The 27,347-nt window shown below is 42.0% G+C and overlaps 1 protein-coding gene across 4 annotated transcripts in view; it reads left to right on the top strand.

The window, feature by feature from the left end:
- PTPRB (protein tyrosine phosphatase receptor type B) overlaps positions 1–10,417 on the top strand; it is a 107,497-nt gene extending 97,080 nt beyond the window's left edge. For all 4 annotated transcript variants that reach the window (XM_008684290.2, XM_008684289.2, XM_008684288.2 and 1 more), the window contains 3 exons: positions 196–331; positions 6,081–6,201; positions 8,339–10,417. In XM_008684290.2, the coding sequence (XP_008682512.2) occupies positions 196–331; positions 6,081–6,201; positions 8,339–8,361 (280 nt within the window). In that variant the 3' untranslated portion in view covers positions 8,362–10,417. The remainder of the gene's footprint in view (positions 1–195; positions 332–6,080; positions 6,202–8,338) is intronic.
- The last annotated feature ends 16,930 nt before the right edge of the window (positions 10,418–27,347 follow it).

Here is a 27,347-nt window from a genome sequence, read left to right as displayed (position 1 = left end):
GAGGTGGAGGAAGGAAGCAGCAAGAGGTGAACAGCTGGGGCTTCTCTTTGAGAGAGCTCATTGAGAGAAAGCAGGATTCCTGTATTCTCCCATGACTTGGAGGGGAAAAGAAAGACGGTCCTGGAGTCTCGGGATGCAGTCCTGAAAGGCCAATTTAATCAAAAAGGCTCAGTCTTCCTTTGCTCTCTCTCCTAGTGCCGGTGTGGGTAGGACTGGAACCTTTATCGCATTGGACCGAATCCTCCAGCAATTAGACTCCAAAGACTCCGTGGACATTTACGGAGCTGTGAATGACCTAAGGCTTCACAGGGTTCACATGGTCCAGACTGAGGTAAGAGTTACAGGACCCCGGCCACCCTCCCTGCCTCTCTCCCCCAAAATGTCCCAGGCTTTCAGTGACTCATTAGGAGGAGAAAGAGAACTGAATATAGATGTTCTGTAGGACTTGTTATTTTAAAGCAAATTTCAGTGACCTTGGGGTGCCTTGTGTACCCTTACCTCTACTGAGCTGGTTGCCTGTCTTCTTTGGGTGGGTAGGGAGCACGATGGGTTTTTTTAAATCAATGCATTGTACATGGAGGAAAGACCAGGCCCGTCCATCTTGAAGGGCATTTGAAGATAGGCTGGTGAGTGAGCACACTACAGTCTCTCTCTCCCCCAGCCCTCCTAGCTGCACACCCATCTCTGGACACCCCAGTGCATACTGGTCACAAGGATAAATGCTTCCGTTTGACATTTGCAGGGCATTTTTAAACATGTTATTTCATTAAAGTTATAAAAACCAAAGAAGAGAGGTTATCATTTTCCATTTCCAGGCTACAAAACTGGGGTGCAGAGGCTAAAGGCCTTTGCACAGCTATGAAGTGGCCGAGCTGGGGCTTGAACCTGTTCGAGAGAATCCCAAGCCCTTAGCCCCATAGCCTCAGGGTCGGATCTGTGTCCCCACACAGACCAAGCCTGTTACTCCCCTGCAGAGTTGCCATTCAAGACTCTCTTACCCCTGTGTTTCCCAAGTAACTCTGCAAAGTCCTCTATGTGTTAAAAAAAAAAAAAAATCCCCATGGTCAAAAAGGTGAAAAGCCCTACCTGCTACCATATTCTCTTACTGTTACAGTACACAGGAAAACTGGGGAGGCGGTGTGCTTCCCAAAACAGGGACATCCTGCAGCAAAGGCTCCCTGTGAGCTTTGTTGAACCCACTATTCCCCAAAACACCTTGACCGCTGGATTCTTTTCTTGTGCAGCCCATATTAATATCCTGCAGATCTCCTATTCTGTAACACATTTGGAAAAATACTAGCATCATGGCTTCTTGTAGGCTGGGGCCACACCTGGGACCCTCTGTCACCACCATTGTCCTGGGCAGGGAGTACTTTCATTATAACAATTACTACACTATACTTTTAATACTTTATTATGAACTCTTTTAAATACATAAAACTAGGGAAAATAGTGTGGTGAATTTCCCTGCACCTAAATTCCAGCTTCTACAACTATCAGTAATCTGGGTTCTTTCCTCGTCTACATCCCACATACACTACTCCCCTACCCCATGACCTTATTGGAAAATTTTAAAGCAAATCCTGCTTATCAAACCATTTAATCCTAAACGCTGTATATGCAGAAATTTTCAGGTAGACTTTTTAAGATTGTGACCAGAATACCATTATCGCACCTAACAATTTTAACCATAATCCCTTACTACATGTAACGTCCAGTCATTATTTAAATATCCCTAATTATTTCGAGATTACTTTTTACACTTAGTTTCCATAGAATCCAAACAAAGTCCACATCTGCATTTGGTCGAAGTCTCTTTTAAAAATTTCTTTTAGGGGCGCCTGGGTGGCACAGCGGTTAAGCGTCTGCCTGCGGCTCAGGGCGTGATCCCGGCGTTCTGGGATCGAGCCCCACATCAGGCTCTTCCGCTGGGAGCCTGCTTCTTCCTCTCCCACTCCCCCTGCTTGTGTTCCCTCTCTCACTGGCTGTCTCTATCTCTGTCGAATAAATAAATAAAATCTTTAAAAAAATTTAAATCTATAAAAGATTTAATATCACAATGTGCCATAGCTCTTCCTCCTTCTTATCTCCTTCTTTCCACTATTCCCTTCTCCTTCTCCTCCTAACCTCTGAGGATTCTATGCTCTTGTTCCTCAGCTTGCCTTTTTAATGTCTGAGTTCCTCAAGCTTCTGCCCTCAAGGGGCTGCTCTTCCTTCTCTCGACCTTCACTCTTTATCATGTCCCACGGCGTCAAGAACCACATCCATGCTCCCGTTCCCCAAATCTCATTCTCCTTTTCCAGCAGTGACCGAAGTACCTTCCTACCACACAGTTCCACCTGGTAGCCTTCCAGTCGTCTCAAACTCAAAAAAACTCAAAACTGAACTCATTGTCTGCCTTTAAACAAACAATAACAACGAAAGCACCCCTCCCCCTCTTGCTCCCTCCGGTTTCAGGTAACGGGTTGCCATCATCTTGCCGTCCATCTGTTTGCCCGAGCTGGGATGCTGACTTCTCTTCCCACGGTTCCCACATTCACGCACTCAGGGAGTCCTGTCCGTCGTACCCGACATCTTTCTCTTCCTTCTAATCTCCCACCCAACCGCCACTGTCCTCGCTTTTTGTCACCGGGGCCTTCCGTGGTAACCTCCTAGTGTGTCTCCTGCCCCACAGCCCCTGCCCTAACAACCCTTTGTCACCACAGCCACCAACACAGTGCTTCTGCTGGCTCTGTCCACTCCCCGCCTAAGAACTTGGCGAGCTCTCCATTGCATTACCATGAAGTTCAAACTCTCCTCCTTGCTGTAAACAGACCTCTTCGTAACCAGGCCCCCAACTTACTTCAGTTTCGCCCTCAGAACTACCCCCCCCCGCCCATTGTTTTCGGGTCTGCCAAAATTAAGGAAGGTTTCCCTCCCTCGGTCAAAATCAACTTTGATTCTTTTGATTATAATGAAGTAGGTATTGTGGTAAGAGATGTTTTGTCCCTCCATTTTTTTCCCCTCTATCAAATGGAATCCCAGACAATGTTCAGTTATCATCTGTCCTGTTTTACTCCTTGCTCACAGTGGGCTTCTGGCCCCCGCCCATGAATGACTCGCTTGGGAACTGGGAGTGAGTGCAGAGGGCTGTGTCTACAGCTCAGCCAAAGGAAACAAAGAAGGAAAGACCGTCAGACCCCGTGTATTCCTTTTCTGGGTCCATGGAGATAGTCAGCTTTAATTTTATTCCACTTTTTTGGGGATACAAAGGGTCTTCACAAATTTTGATAAATGTATCCAAGAACAAGGATTTCTAAACAAAGAGGCAGCAGACATGGGATTTTCAAATGTGCCCCTCCTGCCTTAGCCTGCCGTGGGGGAAATTTGCAGCCGGAATCCCAGGGAGACACTCACATGAAGCAGTAAGATGTTAAAGAACAGGAGCTGACAGCCACAGTCTGTTCATCTCTTCTGCTTCCCGCAGGAGGAAACAGTGGGATGTTGTAGGAATAAGCTTCTCGGTGCCCATTTGCGAGATTGTCCTTGGGGTTTCCCGTGGCCCATGCACCCTACATTTTAGCTACACCGGACTGCTCACAGTTTCCAGAATGGATGTGCATGCTCCTGTTATTGACATCACTGGGACTATCCCACTCTTGGCTCAAAGTTTTACCCTTCTCCTTAGATTGATACTTCTCTCCCCCAGAAGTGAACCTGGCGATTTCTTCTTATGTATGAAGCTTCGTACACAATTCTGTCTTACATTTATCACCTGTACGTATTTGTTCACATATCTGCGCCTCTGCTAAGCTGTGAACTCAGGGACCATGAAAACCTAGAAGTCTAATTCTATAAATACTACCTCGTACTACAACTATTGGTGAAATTGAATGGACTTGAGGCTTCACAAGTCAGCTAGCCAGGGCAGAAAAGTCTCTCTTATAATCCAAGGTTCATATATTAGACTCTATTTCTTTTTTTAAAGATTTTATTTATTTATGTGACAGAGAGACAGCCAGCGAGAGAGGGAACACAGCAGGCGAGTGAGAAAGGAAGAAGGAGGCTCCCAGCGGAGGAGCCCGATGTGGGACTTGATCCCGGAACGCCGGGATCACGCCCTGAGCCGAAGGCAGACGCTTTAACGACTGTGCTACCCAGGCGCCCCCTAGACTCTATTTTTCATTAGGAATAAAGTGGGAAGCACATGAACAGCCTGAAGGTTTTAGTAGTAATTATTTTCAAAAGGACGTTCTATTGGGAGAAGAAGAATTTATATTTAAGGCCAGGCAAATTAATGACTATTAACTGGTTTCAAAGCCCATAGTGGATCATTGTTGAAGAACTGATTAATAAGGCATAGTGCAGATGTGTAATAGAATTCATTCACAGTTGAACTTTAAGGTCCCACAGTAATTTAATATCCCAGTAAAATTGAAAATATGAATCCTGCTTGGGATGGAAGGAATAGGAAATGTCTATAATTTGGTAGATTGTTTTCAAGACAGCAAAAAAAAACTGCCTATGGTATCAACCATTTTCAGGACAGTACCGTCCTCGCATTTTCAAGATCAAGGTGGCATACCACACATAGAACACTCATAAATGGAGAGAATAGTTAATTAATATTAATGCAGGCCTCACTTATGATTGATTGATTTCTTTGAAAGGTCCTATTCTGATGACTATACTGGACCTACGTTACGAAATCCCTTTGGTAGATGACCAGGCCAGCTTTCAATCAGGGGCAATGCCTAGTGTCAGCCCGTGAAAATAAATACTGGTCCACTTGTAAAGTTCGTTGGTGAGGGAAGATCTTATAGTCTCACTTTGTATCGCAAACCTTTAAAATACTTTAAAATAACACATTGTTCACCTTAAACAGGGGGTCCAGGGACGGTTTTCAACATCTCTCTAATTGACAGCAACACGGAGTCTCATACCCTTTAGTGGTCAAAGGATGTTAGCTCAGAGACATCAGATGTTTTCTAGGTTGTTCCCGAGAAGCCTTGTGATTCAGTTTAGGCCAGCCGGAGGCAGACGAAGAGCCCAGGGTCTCTTGCATGCTCCTGTTTTCCCTTCCAGTCTCCTCTTTCCCGGGGTGCCAAGCAGCTGCTGTGTCATTAAGGGAGCCCAAGACCAAGCAGTGAGGTGACGTGGACATTCTTTTCCTAACAGCTCTATTGGTAGGAAGGAAGCCTTTGTCTAAGCCTTTATGGTCAAGTGAAGGTTTTTGTGTGTCTTTATGGTCACCAAAACATTGACTCTTCTATATTTGTTTCTATTTCAAAAGTAGTTAGTTCCCAGACAGTTGACAGAGGTGAGTCTGTTCTCACTGTGTAACCCTCTGTAGTTCTGTCATCAGACCACCTCTTTGAGATTCTTCCTTGTGCCAGTCTCAGATGCTGAGAGAACCGAGCGAGAGAAGACACTGACCTTGCCCTCAAAGAACTGATAGTCCAGCTGGGTCTATTGTATACATCTTCTTTTTCTCACTATCCTCCCAAAAGAAAGGGAATAAAGCAGCAGAGTACGCAGTGAAATGATTTTCTCATTCAGTAATGCAATGAAATTAGGATTCACCTAAGAAAACTGGTACAGTGAAAAGAACATGAATACGAACCCTAGGATCAGCGGCTAGGGTCCCATTTCTTGGCTGTGTAAGAAGTTACTTAACTTCTCTGAGTCTTCATTCCTATGGGTGGTTATATCTACTTCATGAGATTGTCAAAATAATCAAATGAGAAAATTCATATAAAATGTGTAGTACAGTGTTTCACATTCAGTCATCTATTTAATAAATATTTGTGGAGGACTGACTGTGTGCCACATATAATCCTAGGCATTCATGGAATAGACTCCATAAATATGCATGCACATAAAAAAGAATAAATAAACACCACCTCTCTGGTCATGACCATTATTTTCTTCTTAGTGCTAATAGAAAGCACTCTTTTATGTACTAGAGACTGTTCGTGAAATGATCGAGAAGTTTGCTAACCATATAGAATCCCACCACTCTTGAGGCTTTCTGAGAGTCTCTCATCTTTCTTAGGCTTGAGAATTTGCCTTCCCTTGACATGTTTTCTGCTTTTTCTTAGTGTCAGTACGTATACCTACATCAGTGCGTAAGAGATGTCCTCAGAGCAAGGAAGCTACGGAGTGAACAAGAAAACCCCTTGTTTCCAATCTACGAAAATGTGAATCCAGAGTATCACAGAGGTAGGGGCTTACTCCATTGACTTATAAGTTCATTTATCAAGATACGATGCATCCGGAAATCATTAATAACCCAGAGCTATTCCAAAGTGCACCAGCCCTTTCTTCTTCCACCCAAAGGCCCTTAGAGAGTGGCAATGGGAGGAGAGGGGGGGTGGGGAGGGGACGCCACAGTTGAGCACCAATTGCACGTGGTAGCTCTTCCTATTTGGCTGGGGATGCCCTCTCTTCAGGATTCCGTTTAACATTTCTTTTCTAAGCAGCCAGGCTCTTTGCTGGGGAAGATGCTTTGAACTCGCAACTAAGGATTCAGATTGTAAAATCCCTTTGGAGAAGAATTTGGCCATATGCATCGAAGTCCTCACTATGTTCTCGTCTTACCATCTAAGTGCTTAAAAAGCTTTATTCATGAAAATTTTTATAGCTGAAAGTTTAAGTGAAAAAAACCCCAAATGTTAAACAGTGGAGGACTAAGTACACTATGGTACATTCATTTAATGGAATACAATGCAGTCACTAAAAATGATATTTCTGATGATATTATAACATGGATATTCTTATAAATATGTTGAGTTAAAAAAAAAAAAAGCAGGGACACATGGGTGGCTCAGTCGGTTAATTGCCCAACTCTTGTTTTTGGCTCAAGTCATGATCCTGGTGTGGGGAGACCAAGCCCTGCATCGGGCTCTATGCTCAATGCAGAGTCTGCTTGAGATTCTCTCTCCCTCTCCCTCTGCCCCTCCCCCATTTCTCTCTCTCTCTCTTTCTCTCTGTCTAAAAAAAGGTAGAATGTAAAACATGTCTAAATGTAAACAATGTCTAAAAAAAAGTAGAATGCAAAACAAGCAAAAACAACACATGGGGAAAAAAGACTAGAAAGAAATAAACCACAATAGCAAAATGAAGTTCTCATGAAAATGATTTTTCTTCTGTTTTGTGTACTACATAGTCTAGAACAAGCATGCAACATTTTTTAAACAAAAATTTCAGTAAAACAAATGTATAAACTTTCAAAGGCACTACTTTGATCAGACAATAATTACTTGACCAGTAAAGGGTCTTCATGCCTTCTCCTACTCTACACCATCATTTAGACCTAATTTATCACAAAAGCTAACACAAATTTGAAGTTACATTGTATTAGTTATCTATTACTGCCCAAAAAATTACCCTAAAACTTAGCAGTGTAGCTCAGCATTTATTATCTCACAGTTTCTGTAGATCAGGTATTTGGGAGGAGCTTAGCTGGGTGGTGTTGGCCCAGGGTCACTCATGATGCTGTAGTCAAGATGTTGGCCAGGGCAGCAGTCATCTGAAGGCTTGACTGGGGCTGGGAGGTCCACTTCAAGAAGGCACACTTACACGGCTATTGCTTTAGGTCTCAGTTCCTTGCCACGTGGACCCATGTCCATCTATGAATCAGATCATTCTCAAAACATTATTTCAGTTATTTTATCTCCATTTCTTATTCTCAGTTTTCTTTAGTTCTCTGCACCCTCTGTACCTGCCCACCGAGCCAGTATGTTACATAGTTAATAATCTGTGAAGCACATATACACAAGGAGCTTCCATTTAAAGGAGTCTTTGTCAATCGATTATTCTCTTGTATTATAAATAATTACCACCTAATGTATCTGTATAGTAAATTAAGGTTTTTGCATGTCACATTCTTTAAGAAGCTCCAGGATGGAGGGAGCTATGGGGGATCTGGGAGGTTTCTTTTTCTTGTTACGACTTACATGAGAGTCTTTGATTTTATAGAGTCACCTTGGGTGCTCCTGAAAGAGCCAGCTGTGGTATGGTTAGCTTCCAGTGTCTAAAAGTTAAGATTTAGGTCCTGGCTCCGGAACTAACTAGCATTACCAAGCTGTGTAACCCTAAGTGAGACACTCTGCCTCTCTGGGCCTGTGGGCTCATCTATATAATCAGATAGGATGGACTAGAATTACTAGTCCCTTCCAATTCTAGTAATCGGTGGTTCTGAATGAAATGACATGGCCCCCACAGCGATGGTCTCACCCTAAATCATATTGAACTTTAGTCATTTCTGCTAGTCTTATCCATTTGTAATCATCATAATTGGAACAAACAGCTATGACACACGCTGCTCCATCTCTAACCACAATGTCCTTCCTTTCAGACACGGGCTATTCAAGGCATTGAGAATGTATCTGAAGAGCTCTCGGATAAAATCTATTCACTGTGTGATTTAAAAAAAAAACAAACAAAAACAGAAACAAAAAAACCCCCCTGCTTCATGCCCTACAGAGGTGCCAGCTATTTCTGTTGATACTATGTATAATTTATTAATCTGGAGAATTTTAAAGAATTTATGTAATTTAAAGGTAACAGATATTATTGTACATAGTTGTATTTTGTAGTTTCTTCTGTAAATATGTATTTTTTCATAATGTTTAATATTAAGCTTTATATAATACTATTTTTCCACACTAAAGTCTTCATGGATTGTTCTGCATAAACTAATTCAACCTGTGTGACAGGACTATTGGTTAAATGTATATGGAGGGGGTTGCAGAGGCGATCCCATGGGCCGTGGTTTTGACCTGTTTGATATTTGCTGGTCAGGATCAAGGCAGGGCTGGAGAAAGCGTGTGATACAGCACTGCTCATCTCGGAATCTAAGGATCCAAAGGTGGTCCAAATGCTATTTGGACAAATACAACAATCAAAAAAAGGATTGGGGGAATGGGTGTAAGCAGCCCCAAAGCTGAAGTAGGTGGTTATTCCTGAACTAGTTCATCTCTCCCCTTTCTCCTGCCAGAGGTTTCAAGCCCAAGTGGTCAGTTCAGGGGCCATGTCACTTGCCGAGAAGTCCAGGCTTCAGGGTTGAGGATTCTGATAGAGAACGATCCAAACGGAAGTGACAGATTCCTTATCAAGAAGAACGCCCCCTGTCCCCCTGACTGGAAACAAAATCACCATGCAAAGTGCCATCCATAGTGCCTGGCGGTTATTTCACCGCATCCGTGGAGTGTGGGCATGCGTACCCAGACTGCCCTGAGGGTGTTGGCTGATGTACACACACTCGTCTTTGTCTCATTTCTAGTGGCTGCGCTCCTGGAAAAGTCAAAATTATGTCACTCATACTTGGTTTTCCCATTAAAAGAAGATTGTGGTGGCAGATTATATTTCTGATCAAAGGACTTGGTATTAACATCTTTACAGAAATGTCCACGAACATCATATATAGTTCATTAAAAAGACAAAAACAAAAACACCTCAGTCGTGCTTAATATAGAAATTCCCAAAAGACTTTTTTTAGTAAATCACTGAGGTCAAAATATCAGCAGTCACCTGAAGGTGCATTTGACAGAAAAGCCACCAAGTGTATCTTCAGTATTTGTGCCTATTTTGACTATAACAAATTTCCGTGGGTTAGAAAGTGGGCACTGCCCTCCTCAAGCTCCAGTTCTGAGGGTCTTCCTGGGGACAATTTAAAAGTTATCTGTACGAAATCTTCATGGCTACTTGAGAAATGAGCCAGGATGTTCACCTTTTTCTCACTTACAAATCTCTCCATAATAAACCTAAGAATTAGAGATAAAAGTCATTTGGCCTTACAGTTTCAATTGCAGAAAGAATACATTTCTTTTCAAAGTATGTGTTTTTGCTACATACCCTAAAACCCCATAAGTAATATAATGGATGTAAATGAAAATCATTTAATATATCCAAAATAGTTATCAGTGGTCATGTAAATTTCCACACACACCAGAAAAATTTCCAGGGCTACTTGAAGTTTATAAAAACAGGGGAAAACTTTCTAAGAATAAATGCAAAGAGCAATAAAAGGATTCCAAGTTTCCACAGTCTCCTTGTGCTCAATGCCCTTGTGAAATGGCAGTGTTAGGTTCTGCTTCTATGTAAGGGAACTAGGTGGACCTTCTAGAAATGAAAAGAAACGATATACACGTCAGGGTGGCAGATGTACCACAAGGAAGAAAATAGAGGTCAGAGATTTATGAGATGTGGCGTCCATTAGGAATAACTTTCCCTGCATTGAAAAGAAAAAGCAAGAGAAAAACAACAGATCTTTAAACTAACATTGCTTGGCACAAAGCACAATACCACATGGAAAGAGAAACTCGTTTTTGGCCTTTCGTCCATTCAGAAAACTTTTACTAAGTGCCTGTAACCGGCTAGGTGCTGTCCTAGAAATGACACATTTCTACTCAATAAAGAAAATGCATCACAATAATGAAGTTAGCGTTGTTACTATTTCCAGTTAAAAGAGGGGCCGGGGGAGCCGGTGAAAGAAGCAAGTGGCCCAGGGCGGTGGTCACCTTCCGCAGAACACGCTGCCAGACCCTGATGCTGCTTCACTAGCGGACTACTGGGTCTAGAAGGAAAAGCAATTACTCACACCAGCCCGCAGTTAAAACTGTAAAAAACCTCTACATGTGCAGCAGTAAATAATGTTCACGGGCCCTGGTGTACCTGGGGTGGCATCGCGGTTATGGAAATGGACACGACAAGGGAAAACTGTATGTTCTTTCAGTCTAATCCAGAAAATATTTATTCCTACCCTCCACCTGTCTAATTTTAAATCTCCTTAGCAACAAATATTTCACTATCTTCCCTCCCGCCGCCATCAAAGACTAAATACATTATCTAGTTGATCTGTTTATTAAATTTAGGAGTGGGAAGATTTTCCTTGACATTCAGCTCAATTGGATGTATTTTAATTTAATCCCGTCACGTGTGACGTCTCGGTAAACACTCTGTTTCCTGTCGTGGTGGGTATCCTGCTTGCACCTGTGTGCTCCACTTTAATCATCCAGGCTTCAAAGTGCTTTTGAGCCATCAAATCTTGGGAGAGTCCCATCTCACATCTTAATCATTATTTATCCAAGTTCTTTATAATTAACTCCTTTAATCTCTACTCATTAAATCGATTTCGTATTATCATTCTGCTGCTCTCTGGATAGCAGCCAGCTTTTCAGCTCTTGGATCAGATTTTTCAAAGGCTCATCTCCCTGCCTGGGCCTGTACATATTTGTCCTAAGTAATTCACCATCCCTTAACACGCCTGAGTCCCTCTTTTTTTCACTACTTGTTCCCTTCTCCTTCTTTGAACATGTTTGTTTTCCCAGTCGGATGTGATTTTATTTATTTTCTGTTCATCGTATCTCCTTAAACCCACCGGCATCTCATAGTCTTTTCAGGCTCCACATTACAGAAGTGATGACCAGGGTTTCACTTTCAAATACTAAAATGGTCATGGCACACAGACATGTTGGGGACAGTTTTATTTGGAAGGGTCTTTAGTTAATTTTGTTATTACCTCTTGGAGGAGAGCCCGAAATGACATGGGAAAATAATATGAAGCCTCCAAGCAGATGTCCAGCAATACAAAAATAGACCTCACACGCTATCCTTCACACTCCGATTCTCTTGCCTTGGTGTCTCAGGATCCAGGTCCTTATATTAAACACTCTCCTTACTTTTTTGCAAGAAAATTATTGGCCATATACTCAATTCCCAATTACTTAGCTCTCTGAGTCTTGGAGGTTGGAATCTGGAAGCCAGAAACTGGCCAGATCTGTGTGACAGCAAATGAGAGGGTCTGAGCCCCAACCTGGAAGGCTCTAGAGTTTTAATTCAGCCACATGAGCCATGCCAAACCTGACCTGGTATGAAAAAGCAGTAAGAAATAGCTGCTTGTTTGAGGTGGTAGTTCAAGGACTTTCCAGGCTCCATGAGGAAATGAAAGTACTTCACCAGCCAAGACAGAGTGCCAGGAAGGAATGGCTGATCCTCCCCCAGGTGGCTGTGAGCAACCCTCAACCCTACCTCATTCCTAAAGAGTCGGAGTGAAAGGCCATTATCAGCCCAAATGCCCTGTTAAGCTTCCGAATATTTTTAACCAGAGATTTCAAATCACATCAAGTATTCAAAAGAAGTTTCATATCAGAGGAAAACCTGTAAATCATGATTGCAGAAAGCAAGAGAAATGATACAAAGAAGGGGAAATATCTGAAAAAGGGAATCTAATCAGACGTCATTAGGAAGAGAAAATGGCATCCTTTCTGTGTGTCCAGACTGTTCTTTGAAGATGTCATGTTTCTATTAGGACATATTATCCTTTGGGGGGGGGGGGCTCTCTTTGACTTCACCAGCCGGATGATTTAGCCAATTAAGCAATTGAATTGATTTATTTAGTTTTGTGAATTGACCAGGTGTTTGACTAAACTGATTAAGCTTGGACTTCAAACACACTACCTTAGATTCTTGTAGTGGATGATGCTTTTGAAAGTGGCCATTTTTGTTAAAACGCAGGGTAACATTTGATACAGCCATGGTAATAGCAAAAATCTGTTCTGTTCTAAAAACGTTTCTAGCAAAGGAAATATTTCTGACTAAAAGAATACTCTTGACTTGTAGGGAGGCTCCCTAGGAATAAATGTATGCAACAAAAATAAGGCATTTTATTTTTTTAAAGGTTGCCTATGTAGATGCATTCATGAAATAAGGAAATTGTTAGTGAACCTCTTAAAAATAGAGGTTTATGTAATGGAAATCAAGAAATCTATTAACAGATTTACCAAAGATGATTTTTATAGCCTATATGCCAATGTACATGATCTTACATAAGTTACCAAAGTAAGTCGTTTAACGCTGTGAATAATGTCAGACGAATGTAATGTGCCCCTTCTAGAACCATCGCAAAAAATGTTAGCTATGGCTGTTTTCGGCCTTAAGTAATTTCTTGTAGGAAATACCATCTTCATAAGAGCAAGCTTTCAGGTATGTTTGAGATGTTGTATTTTAATAGCTGAGTGAGTAGGTAAGCATCCCAACAAAAAAGGAGCATATCAGTTATGGCTTTAGGGGTTTGTAGTACGGTGGGACAATGTTCCTTCTGCAAGCCGGGGGGAGAGTGCAGTGGCCTTCGTGAAAGTTCCTACTCTCAGCCACATTGACAACCAGGTGCACCAGGGTGCTCACCTGGAGAGCCCTCGATCTCTGGTCTTCCACGTGGGACTCGTCGGCCTGACATGTTCTACAAAGACGAGGATCAAGTCTTTAATCTTGTCTTTATTGCTACCTTGTAGAAATTATTTCACAGCTCGTACACGTTCCGCATACCCTTCTCGAGTAGAAACATCCCAATACTTGGATGTTAGGTAGTCAGTGTCTAATACCAATACCATCCACAGAAGCTCATGTGGCTACTCCTTGAGTTATGTGCAGCTTAAATAAACACTGTAAATAAATCCAGCAACTGAACATATTATGTTCTATAATAGAGCACTTTCGTGTTTTTAATTTCATGTATTCTTTCTCTGCAACTCTGGTTATTTAAAATGGCAGTAGATGCTTTTATTTTTTCATACTACTGTACCTCCCCGCAATATTGTGTTTCTAACCAACTCTATTCAAACAAACAACTTCATTAGTCTTCCTATTTAAATTATGTATTTGCTTAATATATTTACACATTTGTAACTGTGGTCAAAAAAATCTCCCTCGTGTCTCACGTACCTTCTCACTAGTACAGGAATAAAACTGCTGTTTGTTGAAGCAAAGTGTCCTGTCTTCTCTTCACCTGGTTCTCATTTGTCAATTTCTGTCATCCTTCTGCTCAGGAGAAAGGTCAGATGTGACTGCTTTTAAATGAGAGAAACCTTCCAGGCCATTATCCTAAGAATATGGTTGTCTTAACCTTTACTCCTGCGAGTGCTGAGTTGGTTACCTAGGTTATCATGTACGTTATAATAGACTCTCTAGTTGACTGTCTCCAACTAAATTCTTGTTTTCAGTTCTTTAGTTCATTAGTAACCAAAATGTCATCTGTTATCAACGGGGTCAGCGTAGTCTCGGAGGCACTGCCCCAGCTGGATCACTGCGAGCCCTTCAGAAGCACTTCACACGTTAGCAGGCAGTGTGACATTTGGTAAAGGGCTGCTGTGCCTATTTCCAGAATTATTATTTTGCCCTTTGCCTTTTCATATTTCAGTTGAAATATCAGTGTCCTTCACAACTCCAGTATTTCATTTTTCTACGACTTACTCACAGAAATCACTATTTTTTAAAAATGGGGAAGAATAGATTTACATATAAAGCCATTCAATCAAAGTAATGCTTCTCTTTAAAACAGTTTCTGGATTCAAATAATCAAGTTAACAAAATAACTTGACTTACGAGCCTGGACTTTTTTTTTTCCTAAGTAGCTGCTTGTTTGATAGAATTTACTCTTAAAGAATTTGAACTGGGGCACCTGGGTGCCTCAGTAAGTTAAGTGTCTGCCTTCGGATCGAGCCCCAAGTTGGGCTCCCTGCTCAGTGGGGGAGTCTGCTTCTCCCTCTCCCTCCGCCTCTCCCCCTGCTCGTGTGTGCTCTCTCTCTCTCTCAAATAAATAAATAAAATCTTAAAAAAAAAATTTTGAACTACAGGCACCTGGGTGGCTCAGTCAGTTAAGCCTCAAACTCTTGATTTCAGCTCAGGTCATGATCTCAGGGTTGTGAGATTGGGCCCTACATGGGACTGGCACTCAGCATGGAGTCTGCTTGAGATTCTCTCTCTCTCCTTCTGCCCCCCCCCCCACTCACACGAGTGCTTGTGTGTGCTCGCTCTCTCTCTCACATAAGTAAGTAAATAAATAATTAAATAAGCAAATGAATAAAATCTTTGGAAAAAAAAGAATTTGAACTAATCACTTAGCAATGTTGTTGTTATGTGCTCCACAATCATAAAATGTTAGAGCTAGAAGAGATGGACAATGAAGGAAACCAAGAGCCAAATTTAAAAGTGATACGGCAAAATAGGATTCCTGCGCTAGAATTGAAGTTTGTCTTCCTCCTACTCTTGGGGGAGGGCCCGACCCGTGTACATGTAAGTACACACAAATAGGAGCTCTGCTCAGGAGCCAGTGGATGTAGCAGCCATGTCCAACACTGAGACAGAACCTCCAATGGAACTTTCAGCGTATCGTGTAATTGTTCCTCTTATTTTTATATCTCTTATGTCTGAAGACATCCATTGATTAGACAAATCTCAGACTATATTTTAGAGTCATGCCTTAGCAAAGCCATCACAATCTAAAGCTGAAATTTGAATAGAAAAAGAGAAAACATGATTTCCCAACATGATACTATTATAGAACATTATTAAAGCTAATTAAATCCAACCACCTAAAACCAGAAGAGGTTCAACAGTTCGATTTTGAAAGAATTCACAAGGTTTTGATGTTGGCAATAAAAGGAGCATTCATAATAGAAGGGTAAAAATTAACCAGTAAAATTCAAGTTTGAGTAATAGCAAAAACCATGCAGGGATGGTTCTGTATAGGAGGAAATACTTACCTTTTTACCAAAGGAGGTAACCAATCCCAAAGGCCATGCTATCTCCCCAGCCCAAGATCTCCAAAGGAAAATTGTACTATTACATCAGAAAACTGTTGATCTGAGTAAAGCTTGCGCCCTTTTTTTGGTGGTTTACTACAATGATGCAAGAACCGTTGTGTAAATTATCTTAAATTATTTTTCTCTTTGCTCTGAGTTCTTGACCCCAGGAAGAAATTTGGCATCCATTTTAGTCTTTAAGAAAGAACTAGCAATGGAATATGTTTCCTGTTTCTGCTACTCAGTTGGAAGCCATTGGTGGCCAAGAAAGTTCTGTGTCTTAGGGCTTGCCAAAGAGCTAAGGTAAAAATAACAATAACAAAAATCAAAAACAAAAAGCTGACAGTACACCTATAAAAACAAAGGGCATTCATTCTGGAAAACAGTACGGAGGTTCCTCAAAAAGTTAAAAATACAGCAACCCTACAACTCAGTAATGGTACTACTAGGTATTTACCCCAAAGATACAAATGTAGTGATCTGAAGGGACACCTGCACCCCAATGTTTACGGCAGCAATGTCCACAATAGCCAAACTATGGAAAGAGCCCAGATATCCAAAAATCATATCCTAGGTAAACACTAATACAAATGTCAGTTTAGAGGGAGTTGGGGGGTGGTGAATGAAATGGGAGGAGGGGATCAATAGGTCTTAACTTTTTTTTTTAAAGATTTTATTTATTTATTCAACAGAGATAGAGACAGCCAGCAAGAGAGGGAACACAAGCAGGGGGAGTGGGAGAGGAAGAAGCAGGCTCATAGCGGAGGAGCCTGATGTGGGGCTCGATCCCATAACGCTGGTATCCCGCCCTGAGCCGAAGGCAGACTCTTAACCGCTGTGCCACCCAGGCACCGCAATAGGTTTTAACTTCTAGTCATAAAATTAGTAAGTCATGGGAATGTAACGTACAGCATGGTGACTATAGTTAATAATATTGTATTACATATTACGTAAGTTTATATGGTGACAGGGCAAACTACACTTATTGTGCGGATCCCTTTGCAGTGTTTACACATATCGGATCATTTTGTTGTACACCTGAAACTAATATAATGTTATATGTCAATTATACCTCAATCAAGATAAAAGTAGATATCCACCACTTAATTTCACCTTTGAACTGGAGTTGTATGCAATTAAACTAAGTAATTTGAGATTTTGAACTTTTAGGAGAAAATTTATTTTAAATACATTTGTGTGATATCAAAAAAAAAAAAAAAGAGCCCAGATGTCCATCGACAGATGAATGGATAAAGAACAACACACACGATGGAATGGTACTCATCCATCAAAAAAATGAAATCTTGCCATTTGCAATGATGTGGATGGGAACTAGAGGTTATTATGCTGAATAAAATAAGTCAATCAGAGAAAGACAATTATCATATGACTTCATTCATATGTGGAATTTAAGAAACAAAACAAAGGAGCATAGGGGAAGGGAGGGAAAAATAAAACAAAACGAAATCAGACAGGGAGACAAACCATAAGAAACTCTTAATCATAGGAAACAAACTGAGGGTTGCTGGAGGGGAGGTGGGTGGGGGGATGGGGTAACTGGGTGATGGACATTAAGGAGGTCACGTGATGTAATGGGTGTTATATACAACTGATGAATCACCGACCTCTACTTTTGAAGCTAATAATACACTATATGTTAATTAATTGAATTTAAATTAAAAAATAAAATTAAAAAATAAAAACAAAAGGCATTAAAAGTAGAAAAGTTCAGGGGTGCCTGGGTGGCTCAGTCACTTAAGCATCTGCCTTCGGCTCAGGTCATGATCCCAGGGTCCTGGGATTGAGTCCCGTGCTGAGCAAGGAGCCTGCCACTCCCCCTGCTTGTGCTCTCTCTTTCTCTCTCTCTCTCTGACAAAAAAATAAATAAAATCTTTTTTAAAAATTAAATAAATAAAAATAAAAGTAGAAAAGTTCAGAAGCCAGGGAACATTGCCAAATCTAACCTCACCAAAAAATACTATTTGTAAGACATATAAATTAAATTTTTAAGCCATATTTTATTCCTAAAGAACTTTCCAATGACCCCTGGCCCAGTCTTCACCCAACAGATGCTCTTTTCCCACTTATGTCAGATGTCTAGGGAAGAAAACAACTGTCCTCCAGCAAAGAATAACCCATTGGCAAAAAATAAAGGCAAACAGGACAGAAGAGAAAGGAAATGAATGATCTGCTTTGGTGGAAGACTGTGGGCAGAAGGCAACAAGGGAGTGAGAGGTGAGAGGATCTGAAGCAGCTATTGAGAGTCTCGGACCCTTTGCAGTAGCAGAGGATTTTCTAGTTTAACCTAAGAGAAAGCCATTCTAAGTCCTGTTTAAAGTGCTACAGAAGGGGACATGTTTAATCTCTAGGATGGTCACTCAAAGTTGTGACATTAAGGTTATTATCTTATTGAATGCCTTCACCTGCCGTATACTGTAGATTAGTCAATATTCCCACTTCATAGATAAGGAAGTAGAGGCACAGAGAAGACCAAGAGCCTGCTCAAAATTAAGCAGCATAGGAACAATCGCTAATGCACACACACACACACACACATACGCACACACATAATGTAACTCTTCACACACCCTAGCTTCTAGACTTATGTTGGAAACAAGGAATCTGAAGTTTAAAGAGACAAAGTAACTTGCCCAAGGCCACAGAGTGCCGAAGCTCAGTTTCCAGTTTGAAACCTTCTGACTTCACAATGTGACCTCTCAATCTCTGTGCCAGCATATGCCAAAGTTTGGTACCCAGGCCAGCAGCAATGGCATTACTTGAGACCTTGTTAGAAATGTAAATTGTCAGCCATCAGAAATGACGATTACCCAACATTTGCAGCAACATGGATGGAACTGGAGGAGATTATGCTAAGTGAAATAAGTCAAGCAGAGAAGGACAATTATCATACGGTTTCACTTATTTGTGGAACATAAGGAATAGCAGGGAGATCGTTAGGAGAAGGAAGGGAAGAATGAAGGGGGGGAACCAGAGGGGGAGACGAACTCTGTTGGACTCTGGGAAACAAAGTGAGGGTTTTAGAGGGGAGGGGTGGGGGGATGGGCTAGCCCCGTGATGGGTATTAAGGAGGGAACGTATTGCATGGCGCACTGGGTGTTATATGCAAACAACGAATCATGGAACACTACATCGAGAACTAATGATGTACTGTATGGTGACTAACATTAACAAGAATATAAACAAATAAATAAATAAATAAATAAATAAATAAATAAAAAAGAAATGCAAATTCTCAGACTCACAACCCCAGTCTCATTGAATCTGAAACTCTGGGGGTGGGGCCGGGTAACGAGTGTTGGAACAAGCCCCTGGGCTCTGCGGATGCGTGCTAATCGGCATGAAGTTTGGGCAGCCTCTCTGCTTTGCAGTTTCTCATCAGTCCAATCAAGCATTTGAGAAGAAACTCTATCAAACCAACGAGGACAAAGAAGAGGAGTAATGTCCAATATTTTTGAGCCTTCACACGTAATAAGCACTTAACGAATGTTGGCAACTCTTATCATTATGCACGGAGTAGCACTCTGAACTGCCTTACCCGCTTTATTTCAATTAAGCCTCTCCAAACTAAATAAGGGAGGGACTACAATGTTCCCATTCTACACAGGAAGAAACTGAGGCACAGAGAAAGTATCTTGCCCTAGGTCACAGAGCTAGCAAATGTCACAGAGCTAGCAAATGCCTTATTTTGAACACAGAGTAAATTCTGGATGGAGCCTGGCCTCTGAACCACTTTCTCCTGTATCAGGGTTTGGAGAAAAGGTTGATTAAGCTCCATAGCTAATATTAAATTCAATTTGGGGCCTCCAATTCTCAATTCTGTTTTGCAGACTCTCATATGTGCTACAAATCACTTCCCTCCACCCTTAACTATTGACTCTTGTTAAAAGCCCCATTAGTCCATTAGCCCTGATATTGATGTCTCTCCCAGTTTAGACTGAACGTGGTAGCACAGTTACGTATTCGATGCAAACCCTCTGCTCCCTCTGGGGCCTCGGAGCATGCTGCTCAAAGATTCTCCAGTGACAGGAAATTCTTCGTGCAAAGGGACAATGATTGTCCCACGCAGAACCGGTGTGTCACCTCAGAATGAGAGCCATATAGAAAGAGAATAACCACAAAGAGGAATCCACACACAAGGCAGAAGAAACAGGCTCCAAAAAGCAGCTCTCAACTCACCGGATTCAAGAGGCTATAAAGGTCAGGCCAAAATGACTGCTGAGCTGTCTGGGGAAAGGAGAGAAACAGGAACACTGTTCAGAGCCGACAAGATAAAGCAAACGAGCATTCCCTAGGCCCTGAAGAGTGAGACAGAATGAAGGACAGGGAGGCCAGGACCTCAAAACTGCCACTGCTACCGTGTCCCCCAAACCTAGGCATGAGCCAGAAAGGTGTGACAAAAGGTCCATCATGAATTCTGTTGGGTAAAGCCAGCACGGATACACGAGTCAGGGGTCCAGCAAGAAACGGGGTGATGAGCAGAGCTCCTCAAAGGGACCATTGACCAAGAAGTAGGCAGTCTTCCTGGATCCCCTGGGATTTCCCTGGACCAGTCTCTCCCAGCAGCTTCCCAGGGCCTCGGCACCCAAGGCTGTGCACACTTTGCTGGGCAGTTCGACACAAGGATGGAAGGGAAAGTAATAGAGTCAAAGCTATGTGACTTGATGAAGGCCGAAGGACCAGTTGTCTTTTCTACTCACATTCCTGAACAGGAAGTCATCAGTTCTTATTTCTACTAACCCAGAGAGCCAGCCCTTCTCTACCTTGCTGTCCTGCCGGAGCTCAGGTTTTTTCTGAGCCAAGCCCAGAAGTTCTCTGTATGGTCTCTGTACTTCCGTCTGGCATGCCAGTCCTCCCTCCACACTGCCTGCAGAGTGACTTAGCTAAAATACATGACCACAGTCCCTCTGCAATTGACCGGTGACTCCCCGCTGTCCACGACATGCAGTCCAGGCTCCTTGGTGGCTCTAGAAGGGCTTCCGTGGCAGCCTGTGCCTTCCTCCTCAGCTTTAGCGGTAGCCACCCCTCTCCTTGCCACTTACGCTTTGCGGTCTCAAACTCCTCGTGGTTTCTAGAGTGCATACTGCTGTTTTGTGCATTTTTGCTCTCGTAGAGTCCAATTCACCCCGCTAAAATAGTTCCCACCAATTCTCTGATACCTGGGACACATCACAGAGGGGGCAGGAAGGTCATGAGCCCAGGCACCTTCAAAAAAGCCTACAGATATTGCCCTTTGATTTATCTATGAAAAAAATTAAACGTAGACGCTCAGAGATGCAGACAGGAATGAGATGTGAAGACGTGCTTCATATAACTTTAAATTTAGGCCCATTATTGGATCAGTCTACCTGTAATGCATTATAAAGAAATTTTTTCAATAAATCTTTTCATTATTTTGTGAATTAAATAACTTTCATAAGCCTCCTTAGATTTTTTAAATTTAAAGCTCATTTTTATTATGCCAGAAACCTTCAAAAATGGCCATGACCCTCCCTTGACATCTGACACTGCTGCTGACCCATTCTCTAACTTGTCTCCCCTAACTCCCTTCTTTCCCACATCACTTCTGTATCTATAGAGACATCTTTTGCTCTGTTTTCCCTATTAGACAATGAGCTGATTGAGATCAGATTCTCCTAGGCACCAGGCAAGCAAATTTGAGACAAATTCCAGATATTAGGATAATAATAACACAGTAATACATAACACTAATATGCACATTTCAACAAAGTGCCCTGCATCTTTCATTGGACTGTAACACATTTTAATGGACTCAAACCTCCCAGAAATCCTCTGAGATGAGAAACTGAGACCTAAGAGTCACAGTCAAGAAACGGGAGAGCCAGGATTCAAACCCAGACAATCCAGCTTCAGAACAAGTGCGCTCAGCCACTCCACCAGTGGTTCTCAAATTTCGGTGTGCATCCGAATGACCTGGAGGGCTTATTACTGAAACACAGATTGTTGGGCCCCAACCCTTGAGTCTTTAAATCAGCAGATTTATACCATGCTGTGGTGCTATGAAAAATAATGAACCAAAATGTTTAAGTTATTCCATTTACATTCCTCAATGATGATTTACTCTGATTAAATAGATAAACCATATTTCAGAAAATAAGTTTGTACCTTTTAAGAAGAAATCAGCTTTTCAGAGGATTTTGTAAAGACTAAGTTCTCATATGTAATTGGTCATTTCTCTAAAAGAGCACAGAATTTTGAGACTGATAGGTCTGGGTTCAAAAAGCCCCTATGACAAGCTCTGTGTTTGCACCTACTTTACAAGGGAAATGGGTGCAGGGAAATAAATAACCTATTCAAGTTGCTAAGCCAGCATGCACCCCTCTGGAATGGCCGCCCTAAGAATAAGGCTGAGCTCAGGGCAAAATATTCCCTGGTCGACTATCTGATCATACCAGCTCAGCCCACTGCTCCACACCCAGTTCTTTCTAGCCTTGTTTATTCCTCTCTGTAAAAGTAAAACCCTTCTCTGCCTGACCTCTGAGATGCTTGCAGACCTCATGGATGGAGCATTCTCCCCTTCGGTGGTCCCCTTACCCCATTACAATCATTTCTCCCCCATCCACCCCCACACCCACTTGCAATGATTCTTTCAGATAAAGTCTCTCCTTACCTAAATCTGGATTTCTTTTGTATGTGACACCAGTTTGGATTTGCCTAGAAATACCAAGATTTTTCACCTACCTGGAATCCTGCGTACCTGCTGAGACATAATCTCCCAACAGCATCTTCCAACAGTAAATGATACCCCTGAATTATAATGAACAGGAGCTTCGAAGTGCTTACTTCTACCACTTCTGACTTACTGGGATGTGACTGCATCATGGTCTGTCATGTAAATCTAGGGTACATTTTCCTAAGAATGTTCTAGATCCCCACAGAGCGAGCTTCTCTGGGGGTGCCGAGGAGACACACTTGTTTAAGGAGCTGAGCTCCGATAAAGCTCTGAAAAGTGATGCAGTGTGTTCTGGAGGTGATTATGCAAGAAGCCTACCCTTTCTGGGTTAAGAGGGCATTTCAAGCTTATGTTTTCTCAGCAGTTTTGGGATGCTCGAATCTGCCCTGCAACGTCCTTGTCCTCACTACGTGGTTGACAAATATTGGGAAACTCAGCACCCGATTCCACATTCAGGCATCTCCAGTAGAAAGCACTTCCTTTTCCTGAGGTAAATATGCTCTGCCTACAACTTCCGTCCATTCGTTCATTCATCCATAATACTCCCCATCCTTTGGTTTGTGTTATGCGTTGAATTGTGTGCCCCCCCCAAAATATTCTTACGTTGAAATCCTAGCCACCAGCACCTCAGAATGTGACCTTATTTGGGAATTGGCTTGTTGCAGATATAATTAGTTAAGACGAGGTCATACTGGAGTACCATGGCCCCTAATCCAATATGACTACTGTCCTTATAAAAATGGGTATTTTGGACAGACACACTCATTGGGAGAATGTCGTATGAACATAAAGGCAGAGATCAGGGTGATGCTTCTACAAGCCAAGGAACCTCAGAGATTGCTAGCAAACCACCAAAAGCTAGGAGAGAGGGAGGATATAGATTCTTCCTCACAGCCCTAATTTTAAAAGGAACCAACCTTCTCAGACTTTGAGCCTCCGAGACTATGCAACAATAAATTCTGTTGTGTAAGCCACCAGTCTGTGGTACTTTGTCCTGGCAGCTTAGCAAACTAATACAGATTGTTATTAAAGATAATAATAATGATGATAGATGCTAATATTTATTAAGTCCTTACTCTGTCCAAGAACTCTTCCTCAGTGCAATGCTATGAGGTAGGTACTTTTTTTAATCCTCATATGGTAGACAGAATAATGGGTCCCAAAAGATGTCCACATCCTCACCCCTGAAGCCTGTGAATATAAATAGGATAGATTGCATGGCAAAGGGGAATCCAGTTTGCAGATGGAATTAAGCCTCCTTATCAGCTAACTCTGAGATGGACAGATTATCCTGGATTCCTTGAGTAGGCCCAATGCAATCATAACAGTTCTTATAATTGAATAGTGAAGAGAAAAGAAAATCAGAGAGAGAACAATGTGAGAAGGGCTTGGCCTAGCATTTCTGCTTTTGAAGATGGAAGAAAAGGGCGAGAACCTGAATGGAGGTGGCCTGTAGAGGGTAGAAAAAGAGGAAATGGATTCTTTCCTAGAGCCTCCAGAAAGAATGCAGCCCTGTTGATATCTTGATTTTGGCCCAGTGAGACCCATTTTAGAGTCTGACGTCCGGCTGTAAGACAATAAATTTAGATTGGTTTATGTTGGTATATTCACAGTAGTTTGTTATGAGAACAACGAATATACCCCCGTTCCACGTAAGGGATCTACAATCTAGAGAGTCTATATAATGTGCCCAAGGCCATGCAAGTAGCACAAGATGAAGCCAAAATTGGAACTCAGGTCTCTATAACACAGAGCTTCTATTTCTACTTACCGTGATAAATTTTTTAAAAGATTTTATTTATTTATTTGACAGAGAGAGGGAGAGAGCACAAGCAGGGGGAGTGACAGGCAGAGGGAGGGGAGAGGAAGAAGCAGGCTCCCAGCTGAGCAGAGAGCCCGATGAGGGGCTTGATCCCAGGACCCTAGGATCATGACCTGAGCCGAAGGCAGACACTTAACCAACTGAGCCACCCAGACGCCTTTACCATAGTAATTTGTAAAAAAAAAAGTTCTAGTCCCTCTAGACAGCTTTTCACATATTTGTAAGTAGGTATCATATCCTCCTTTAGTTTTCCCTAGAAAAAGCATAGTTTCATTAGCCAGTCTTCAGATGACAATTTCAAGTCCCCTAACCATCCTGGAAAATATGGCAGCCAAGCTGAACACAGCGCTAGTAATGCTCCAACACCACCTTTGTGCACTTCAATCCACTTTGCCAAAATGGGATTTATAACGCATAAAATTTCAGCAATATTTTTTGAGTTTTTCAAAAAATGAAGTGATGGTTTTCTTATATTGACAAATTGGCTGTGAACTTAATGTTCCTACAAAATGAGTCATTTGAATTGGAACATTAATTTCTTTGAGCAGCCGGGTCCACATTAGTCTGAGAAAAGTGCCATTGCTCTGTCCCCACACAGATCATCGCTATGAAGTCCCTAACTTGGCCGTAGTCGTAATAGTTCAGGCGTCCTTCTTGACTTCCCACCCCAGTTCTCAGATCCTGGAGGGGATCAGCCCCCTCTGGAAGAGCGTGTGGTGTGAGAGGTACCCGGCCAGCCTTGCTCCACCTGGAGAGATCAGCTGTGGCCTGAAACAGATTGAATGAGACCACGTGCTTTGTATTGGAGACAAGGTCTTCCTAAGAAAGAGTGGCTGGGAGAGTGTATCTTCAGGTGTGAAATAACCACACGACCTGTAAGAACTGCAAATGCATCATAATTAGGGAAACAGAGAGAAGAATACACCCAGCTCTCACAGTGTTTTGGTATTGGCCCATGAAAGCCAAAAGTTAACTTTTCGCAACCAGTTGTTAAAACACAGCCATTATTATAAAGTAAATTATATAAACTTACAACTTCACTGTTTATATTTTTAAAAAGGTATTAAATCCTCAAAACTCATCACTTCCTAATTATTTCACCACACTGGACTATCATCTCGGCTCTCGAGGTTGTCTTTGCTCTATCTCTATGACTGGAATACCGTACAACGGCGCACTGCGGCGCATTATCTTCCCAACACCGAGTTCAGCGATGTCACACTGATAGCCCGCCCTGAGCCAAGTGGGTAGACTTACACCAAAGAAATCGGCAAACGCTATAAATGAGAGCATCCCTCTCACCCCTGGTTGGGTGTCATTTAACAGCGCACCACTTCCCATCAGGAAACCTTCCCACCTCGCATCCCCCAAACACACACAAACACTCCACCCTGCTCCCCGCGTCCAGGATTGAAGTCATCGGCCTCATCATTTCATCCAATAATTATAAAGGGCAAAGTAAACATCTCTGTAGGTTTTTTTCTTTCCTTTTAAACATTTTTTTTTCTAGCTTGGAAGATTTTATTCACACATTTATACTTCATCTGTTTCCTCTTTAAATTTCAGAGTAGATTTGAATTTTATAATAACACAGAGTTGGCATTTAGGATATGCTGTCTCAGAAAGGAGAATTTTAAGAACTAACGCAGATACCGCAGTGTTTTGGGTGTCTTTTGGTCTCATGTATGGGATATTATGGAAAACCTTCCCGGGCACCCCTCTTCCTAAGTGACCTTTTATGTCCATTGTCCTGAAGCTCTGTCATTGAAGATATTCCAAGGTTTGCTCTAGAGTCCTAATTTCATTAACCTTACAACTTAATCAAGATTCCCCTCTTTAGCCACAAACATGCTTTTGAAAAGTTGTTGGGTTTGGCCATTTATTTGGGGTGAGTGGCAGAGAAGGAAATGGGCTCAATTATCAGGGACAAGGTATTTTTTCACTTTTCATTATTAAAATCAAATGTCACTCCACTCAGTCCCCTTCAAGAAAGAGTCACCTTACAGGGTACGGAAGGCAAACGTAACCAATTGAACCCCTCCCCCACCTTACTGCCGGCACATAAGTGGGACGGAGTCAAACGACGGAAGGACGGAGGGGGAGTACGAGGCCCCTGCCAATCACGCTAGATGAGAAACCTGTGAGGACCCGTGGAGCCGAACCCTGAGTTCAGAGACAATTAACCTGGAGTTTACAGTCTGCTCGGAGGTCTAAGTAAGGAAGGACTAGGTAATTAGGGGATTATAACGTAGCTAACGTTCATTGAACACCCATTTTGTGCCAGACACTCTATTAGGCATTATGCATTTTGCATGTATTATCTGTCCATACATTATCTTACCAATTACCTTAACTAAATGGCCCAGAAGAGTCAATACTCTGACTCAGAGTGTCTTTACACACTTCCAGGAAAGAGATTTAAACAATCTGGCTAATAATGGCAAATAAACCTTAAAGAAACCAAAAACTGCTTCATGGCTCCAATAAGATGAATTTTGTGGAGATCCCAGAAAAAAAGCTGTTGAGCAAACAAAGCTGAGTTTATTAAATTTACACCAGCAGGGGAGATGACCTTGACAAAGCCTTGGGAGTTACTCCAAAAAAGAAAGTAAGGATTTTTGGATTTTAAGTCTGAACCCAAGTGGTTTAAGGCACTCTTTGAAGGCACAGAACTTACTGGGACTGAGGCAAGTCCACAGGATAATAGTTGAGGATTGGTGAGGCAACGAGGTGAGCATCATGGGACAAGTCTTGATTATTGTCCTTAATAAGTGAGCTTCTTTCTGATTTTGGAGGGAATCCCTTGTATTTTGTGATAGATTCTTGGAACTTCTCCAAAGATTTGGCCCTCTAGGGCATTGTGGAAACAAGATTCTTGGAAGGTGTTGTCTCTCTGTCCTAAAGACCAGGTAGGGCATTTCCTTTAACCTTCATGTAATCCTCTTTTTTCTTATGGCATTCCACCTCCTTAAGAAACATTAGAACACTTAAGAGTTTCTTAATCATTAGACCATTTTCCTTTGCTTTTTTTCATACAGAGATCTAGATCTTCAGTTCCTTCCAAAACAGTCCCCACGTCGTGCGGTTGGTATTAGCTCCCCTGTATCTAGACAGCTGACAAGTCCTGGTGAATAGAGTGCACACTGCCTTCTGGCTCACTTTGGCTCCAGTAAAGAGTTATTATTCCAGGAGTGAGTTTGTAACCAAAGTATCGTGAGTTCGCTCCTTGGTGAGTCACAGATACAAACAA

This window comes from Ursus maritimus, unplaced genomic scaffold (genome assembly GCF_017311325.1).
Source record: "Ursus maritimus isolate PB19 unplaced genomic scaffold, ASM1731132v1 scaffold_21, whole genome shotgun sequence".
NCBI classification, from domain to species: domain Eukaryota; kingdom Metazoa; phylum Chordata; class Mammalia; order Carnivora; family Ursidae; genus Ursus; species Ursus maritimus.
Note: the sequence above shows the minus strand (reverse complement) of the source record. Positions and strands in the feature narration are given on the sequence as shown.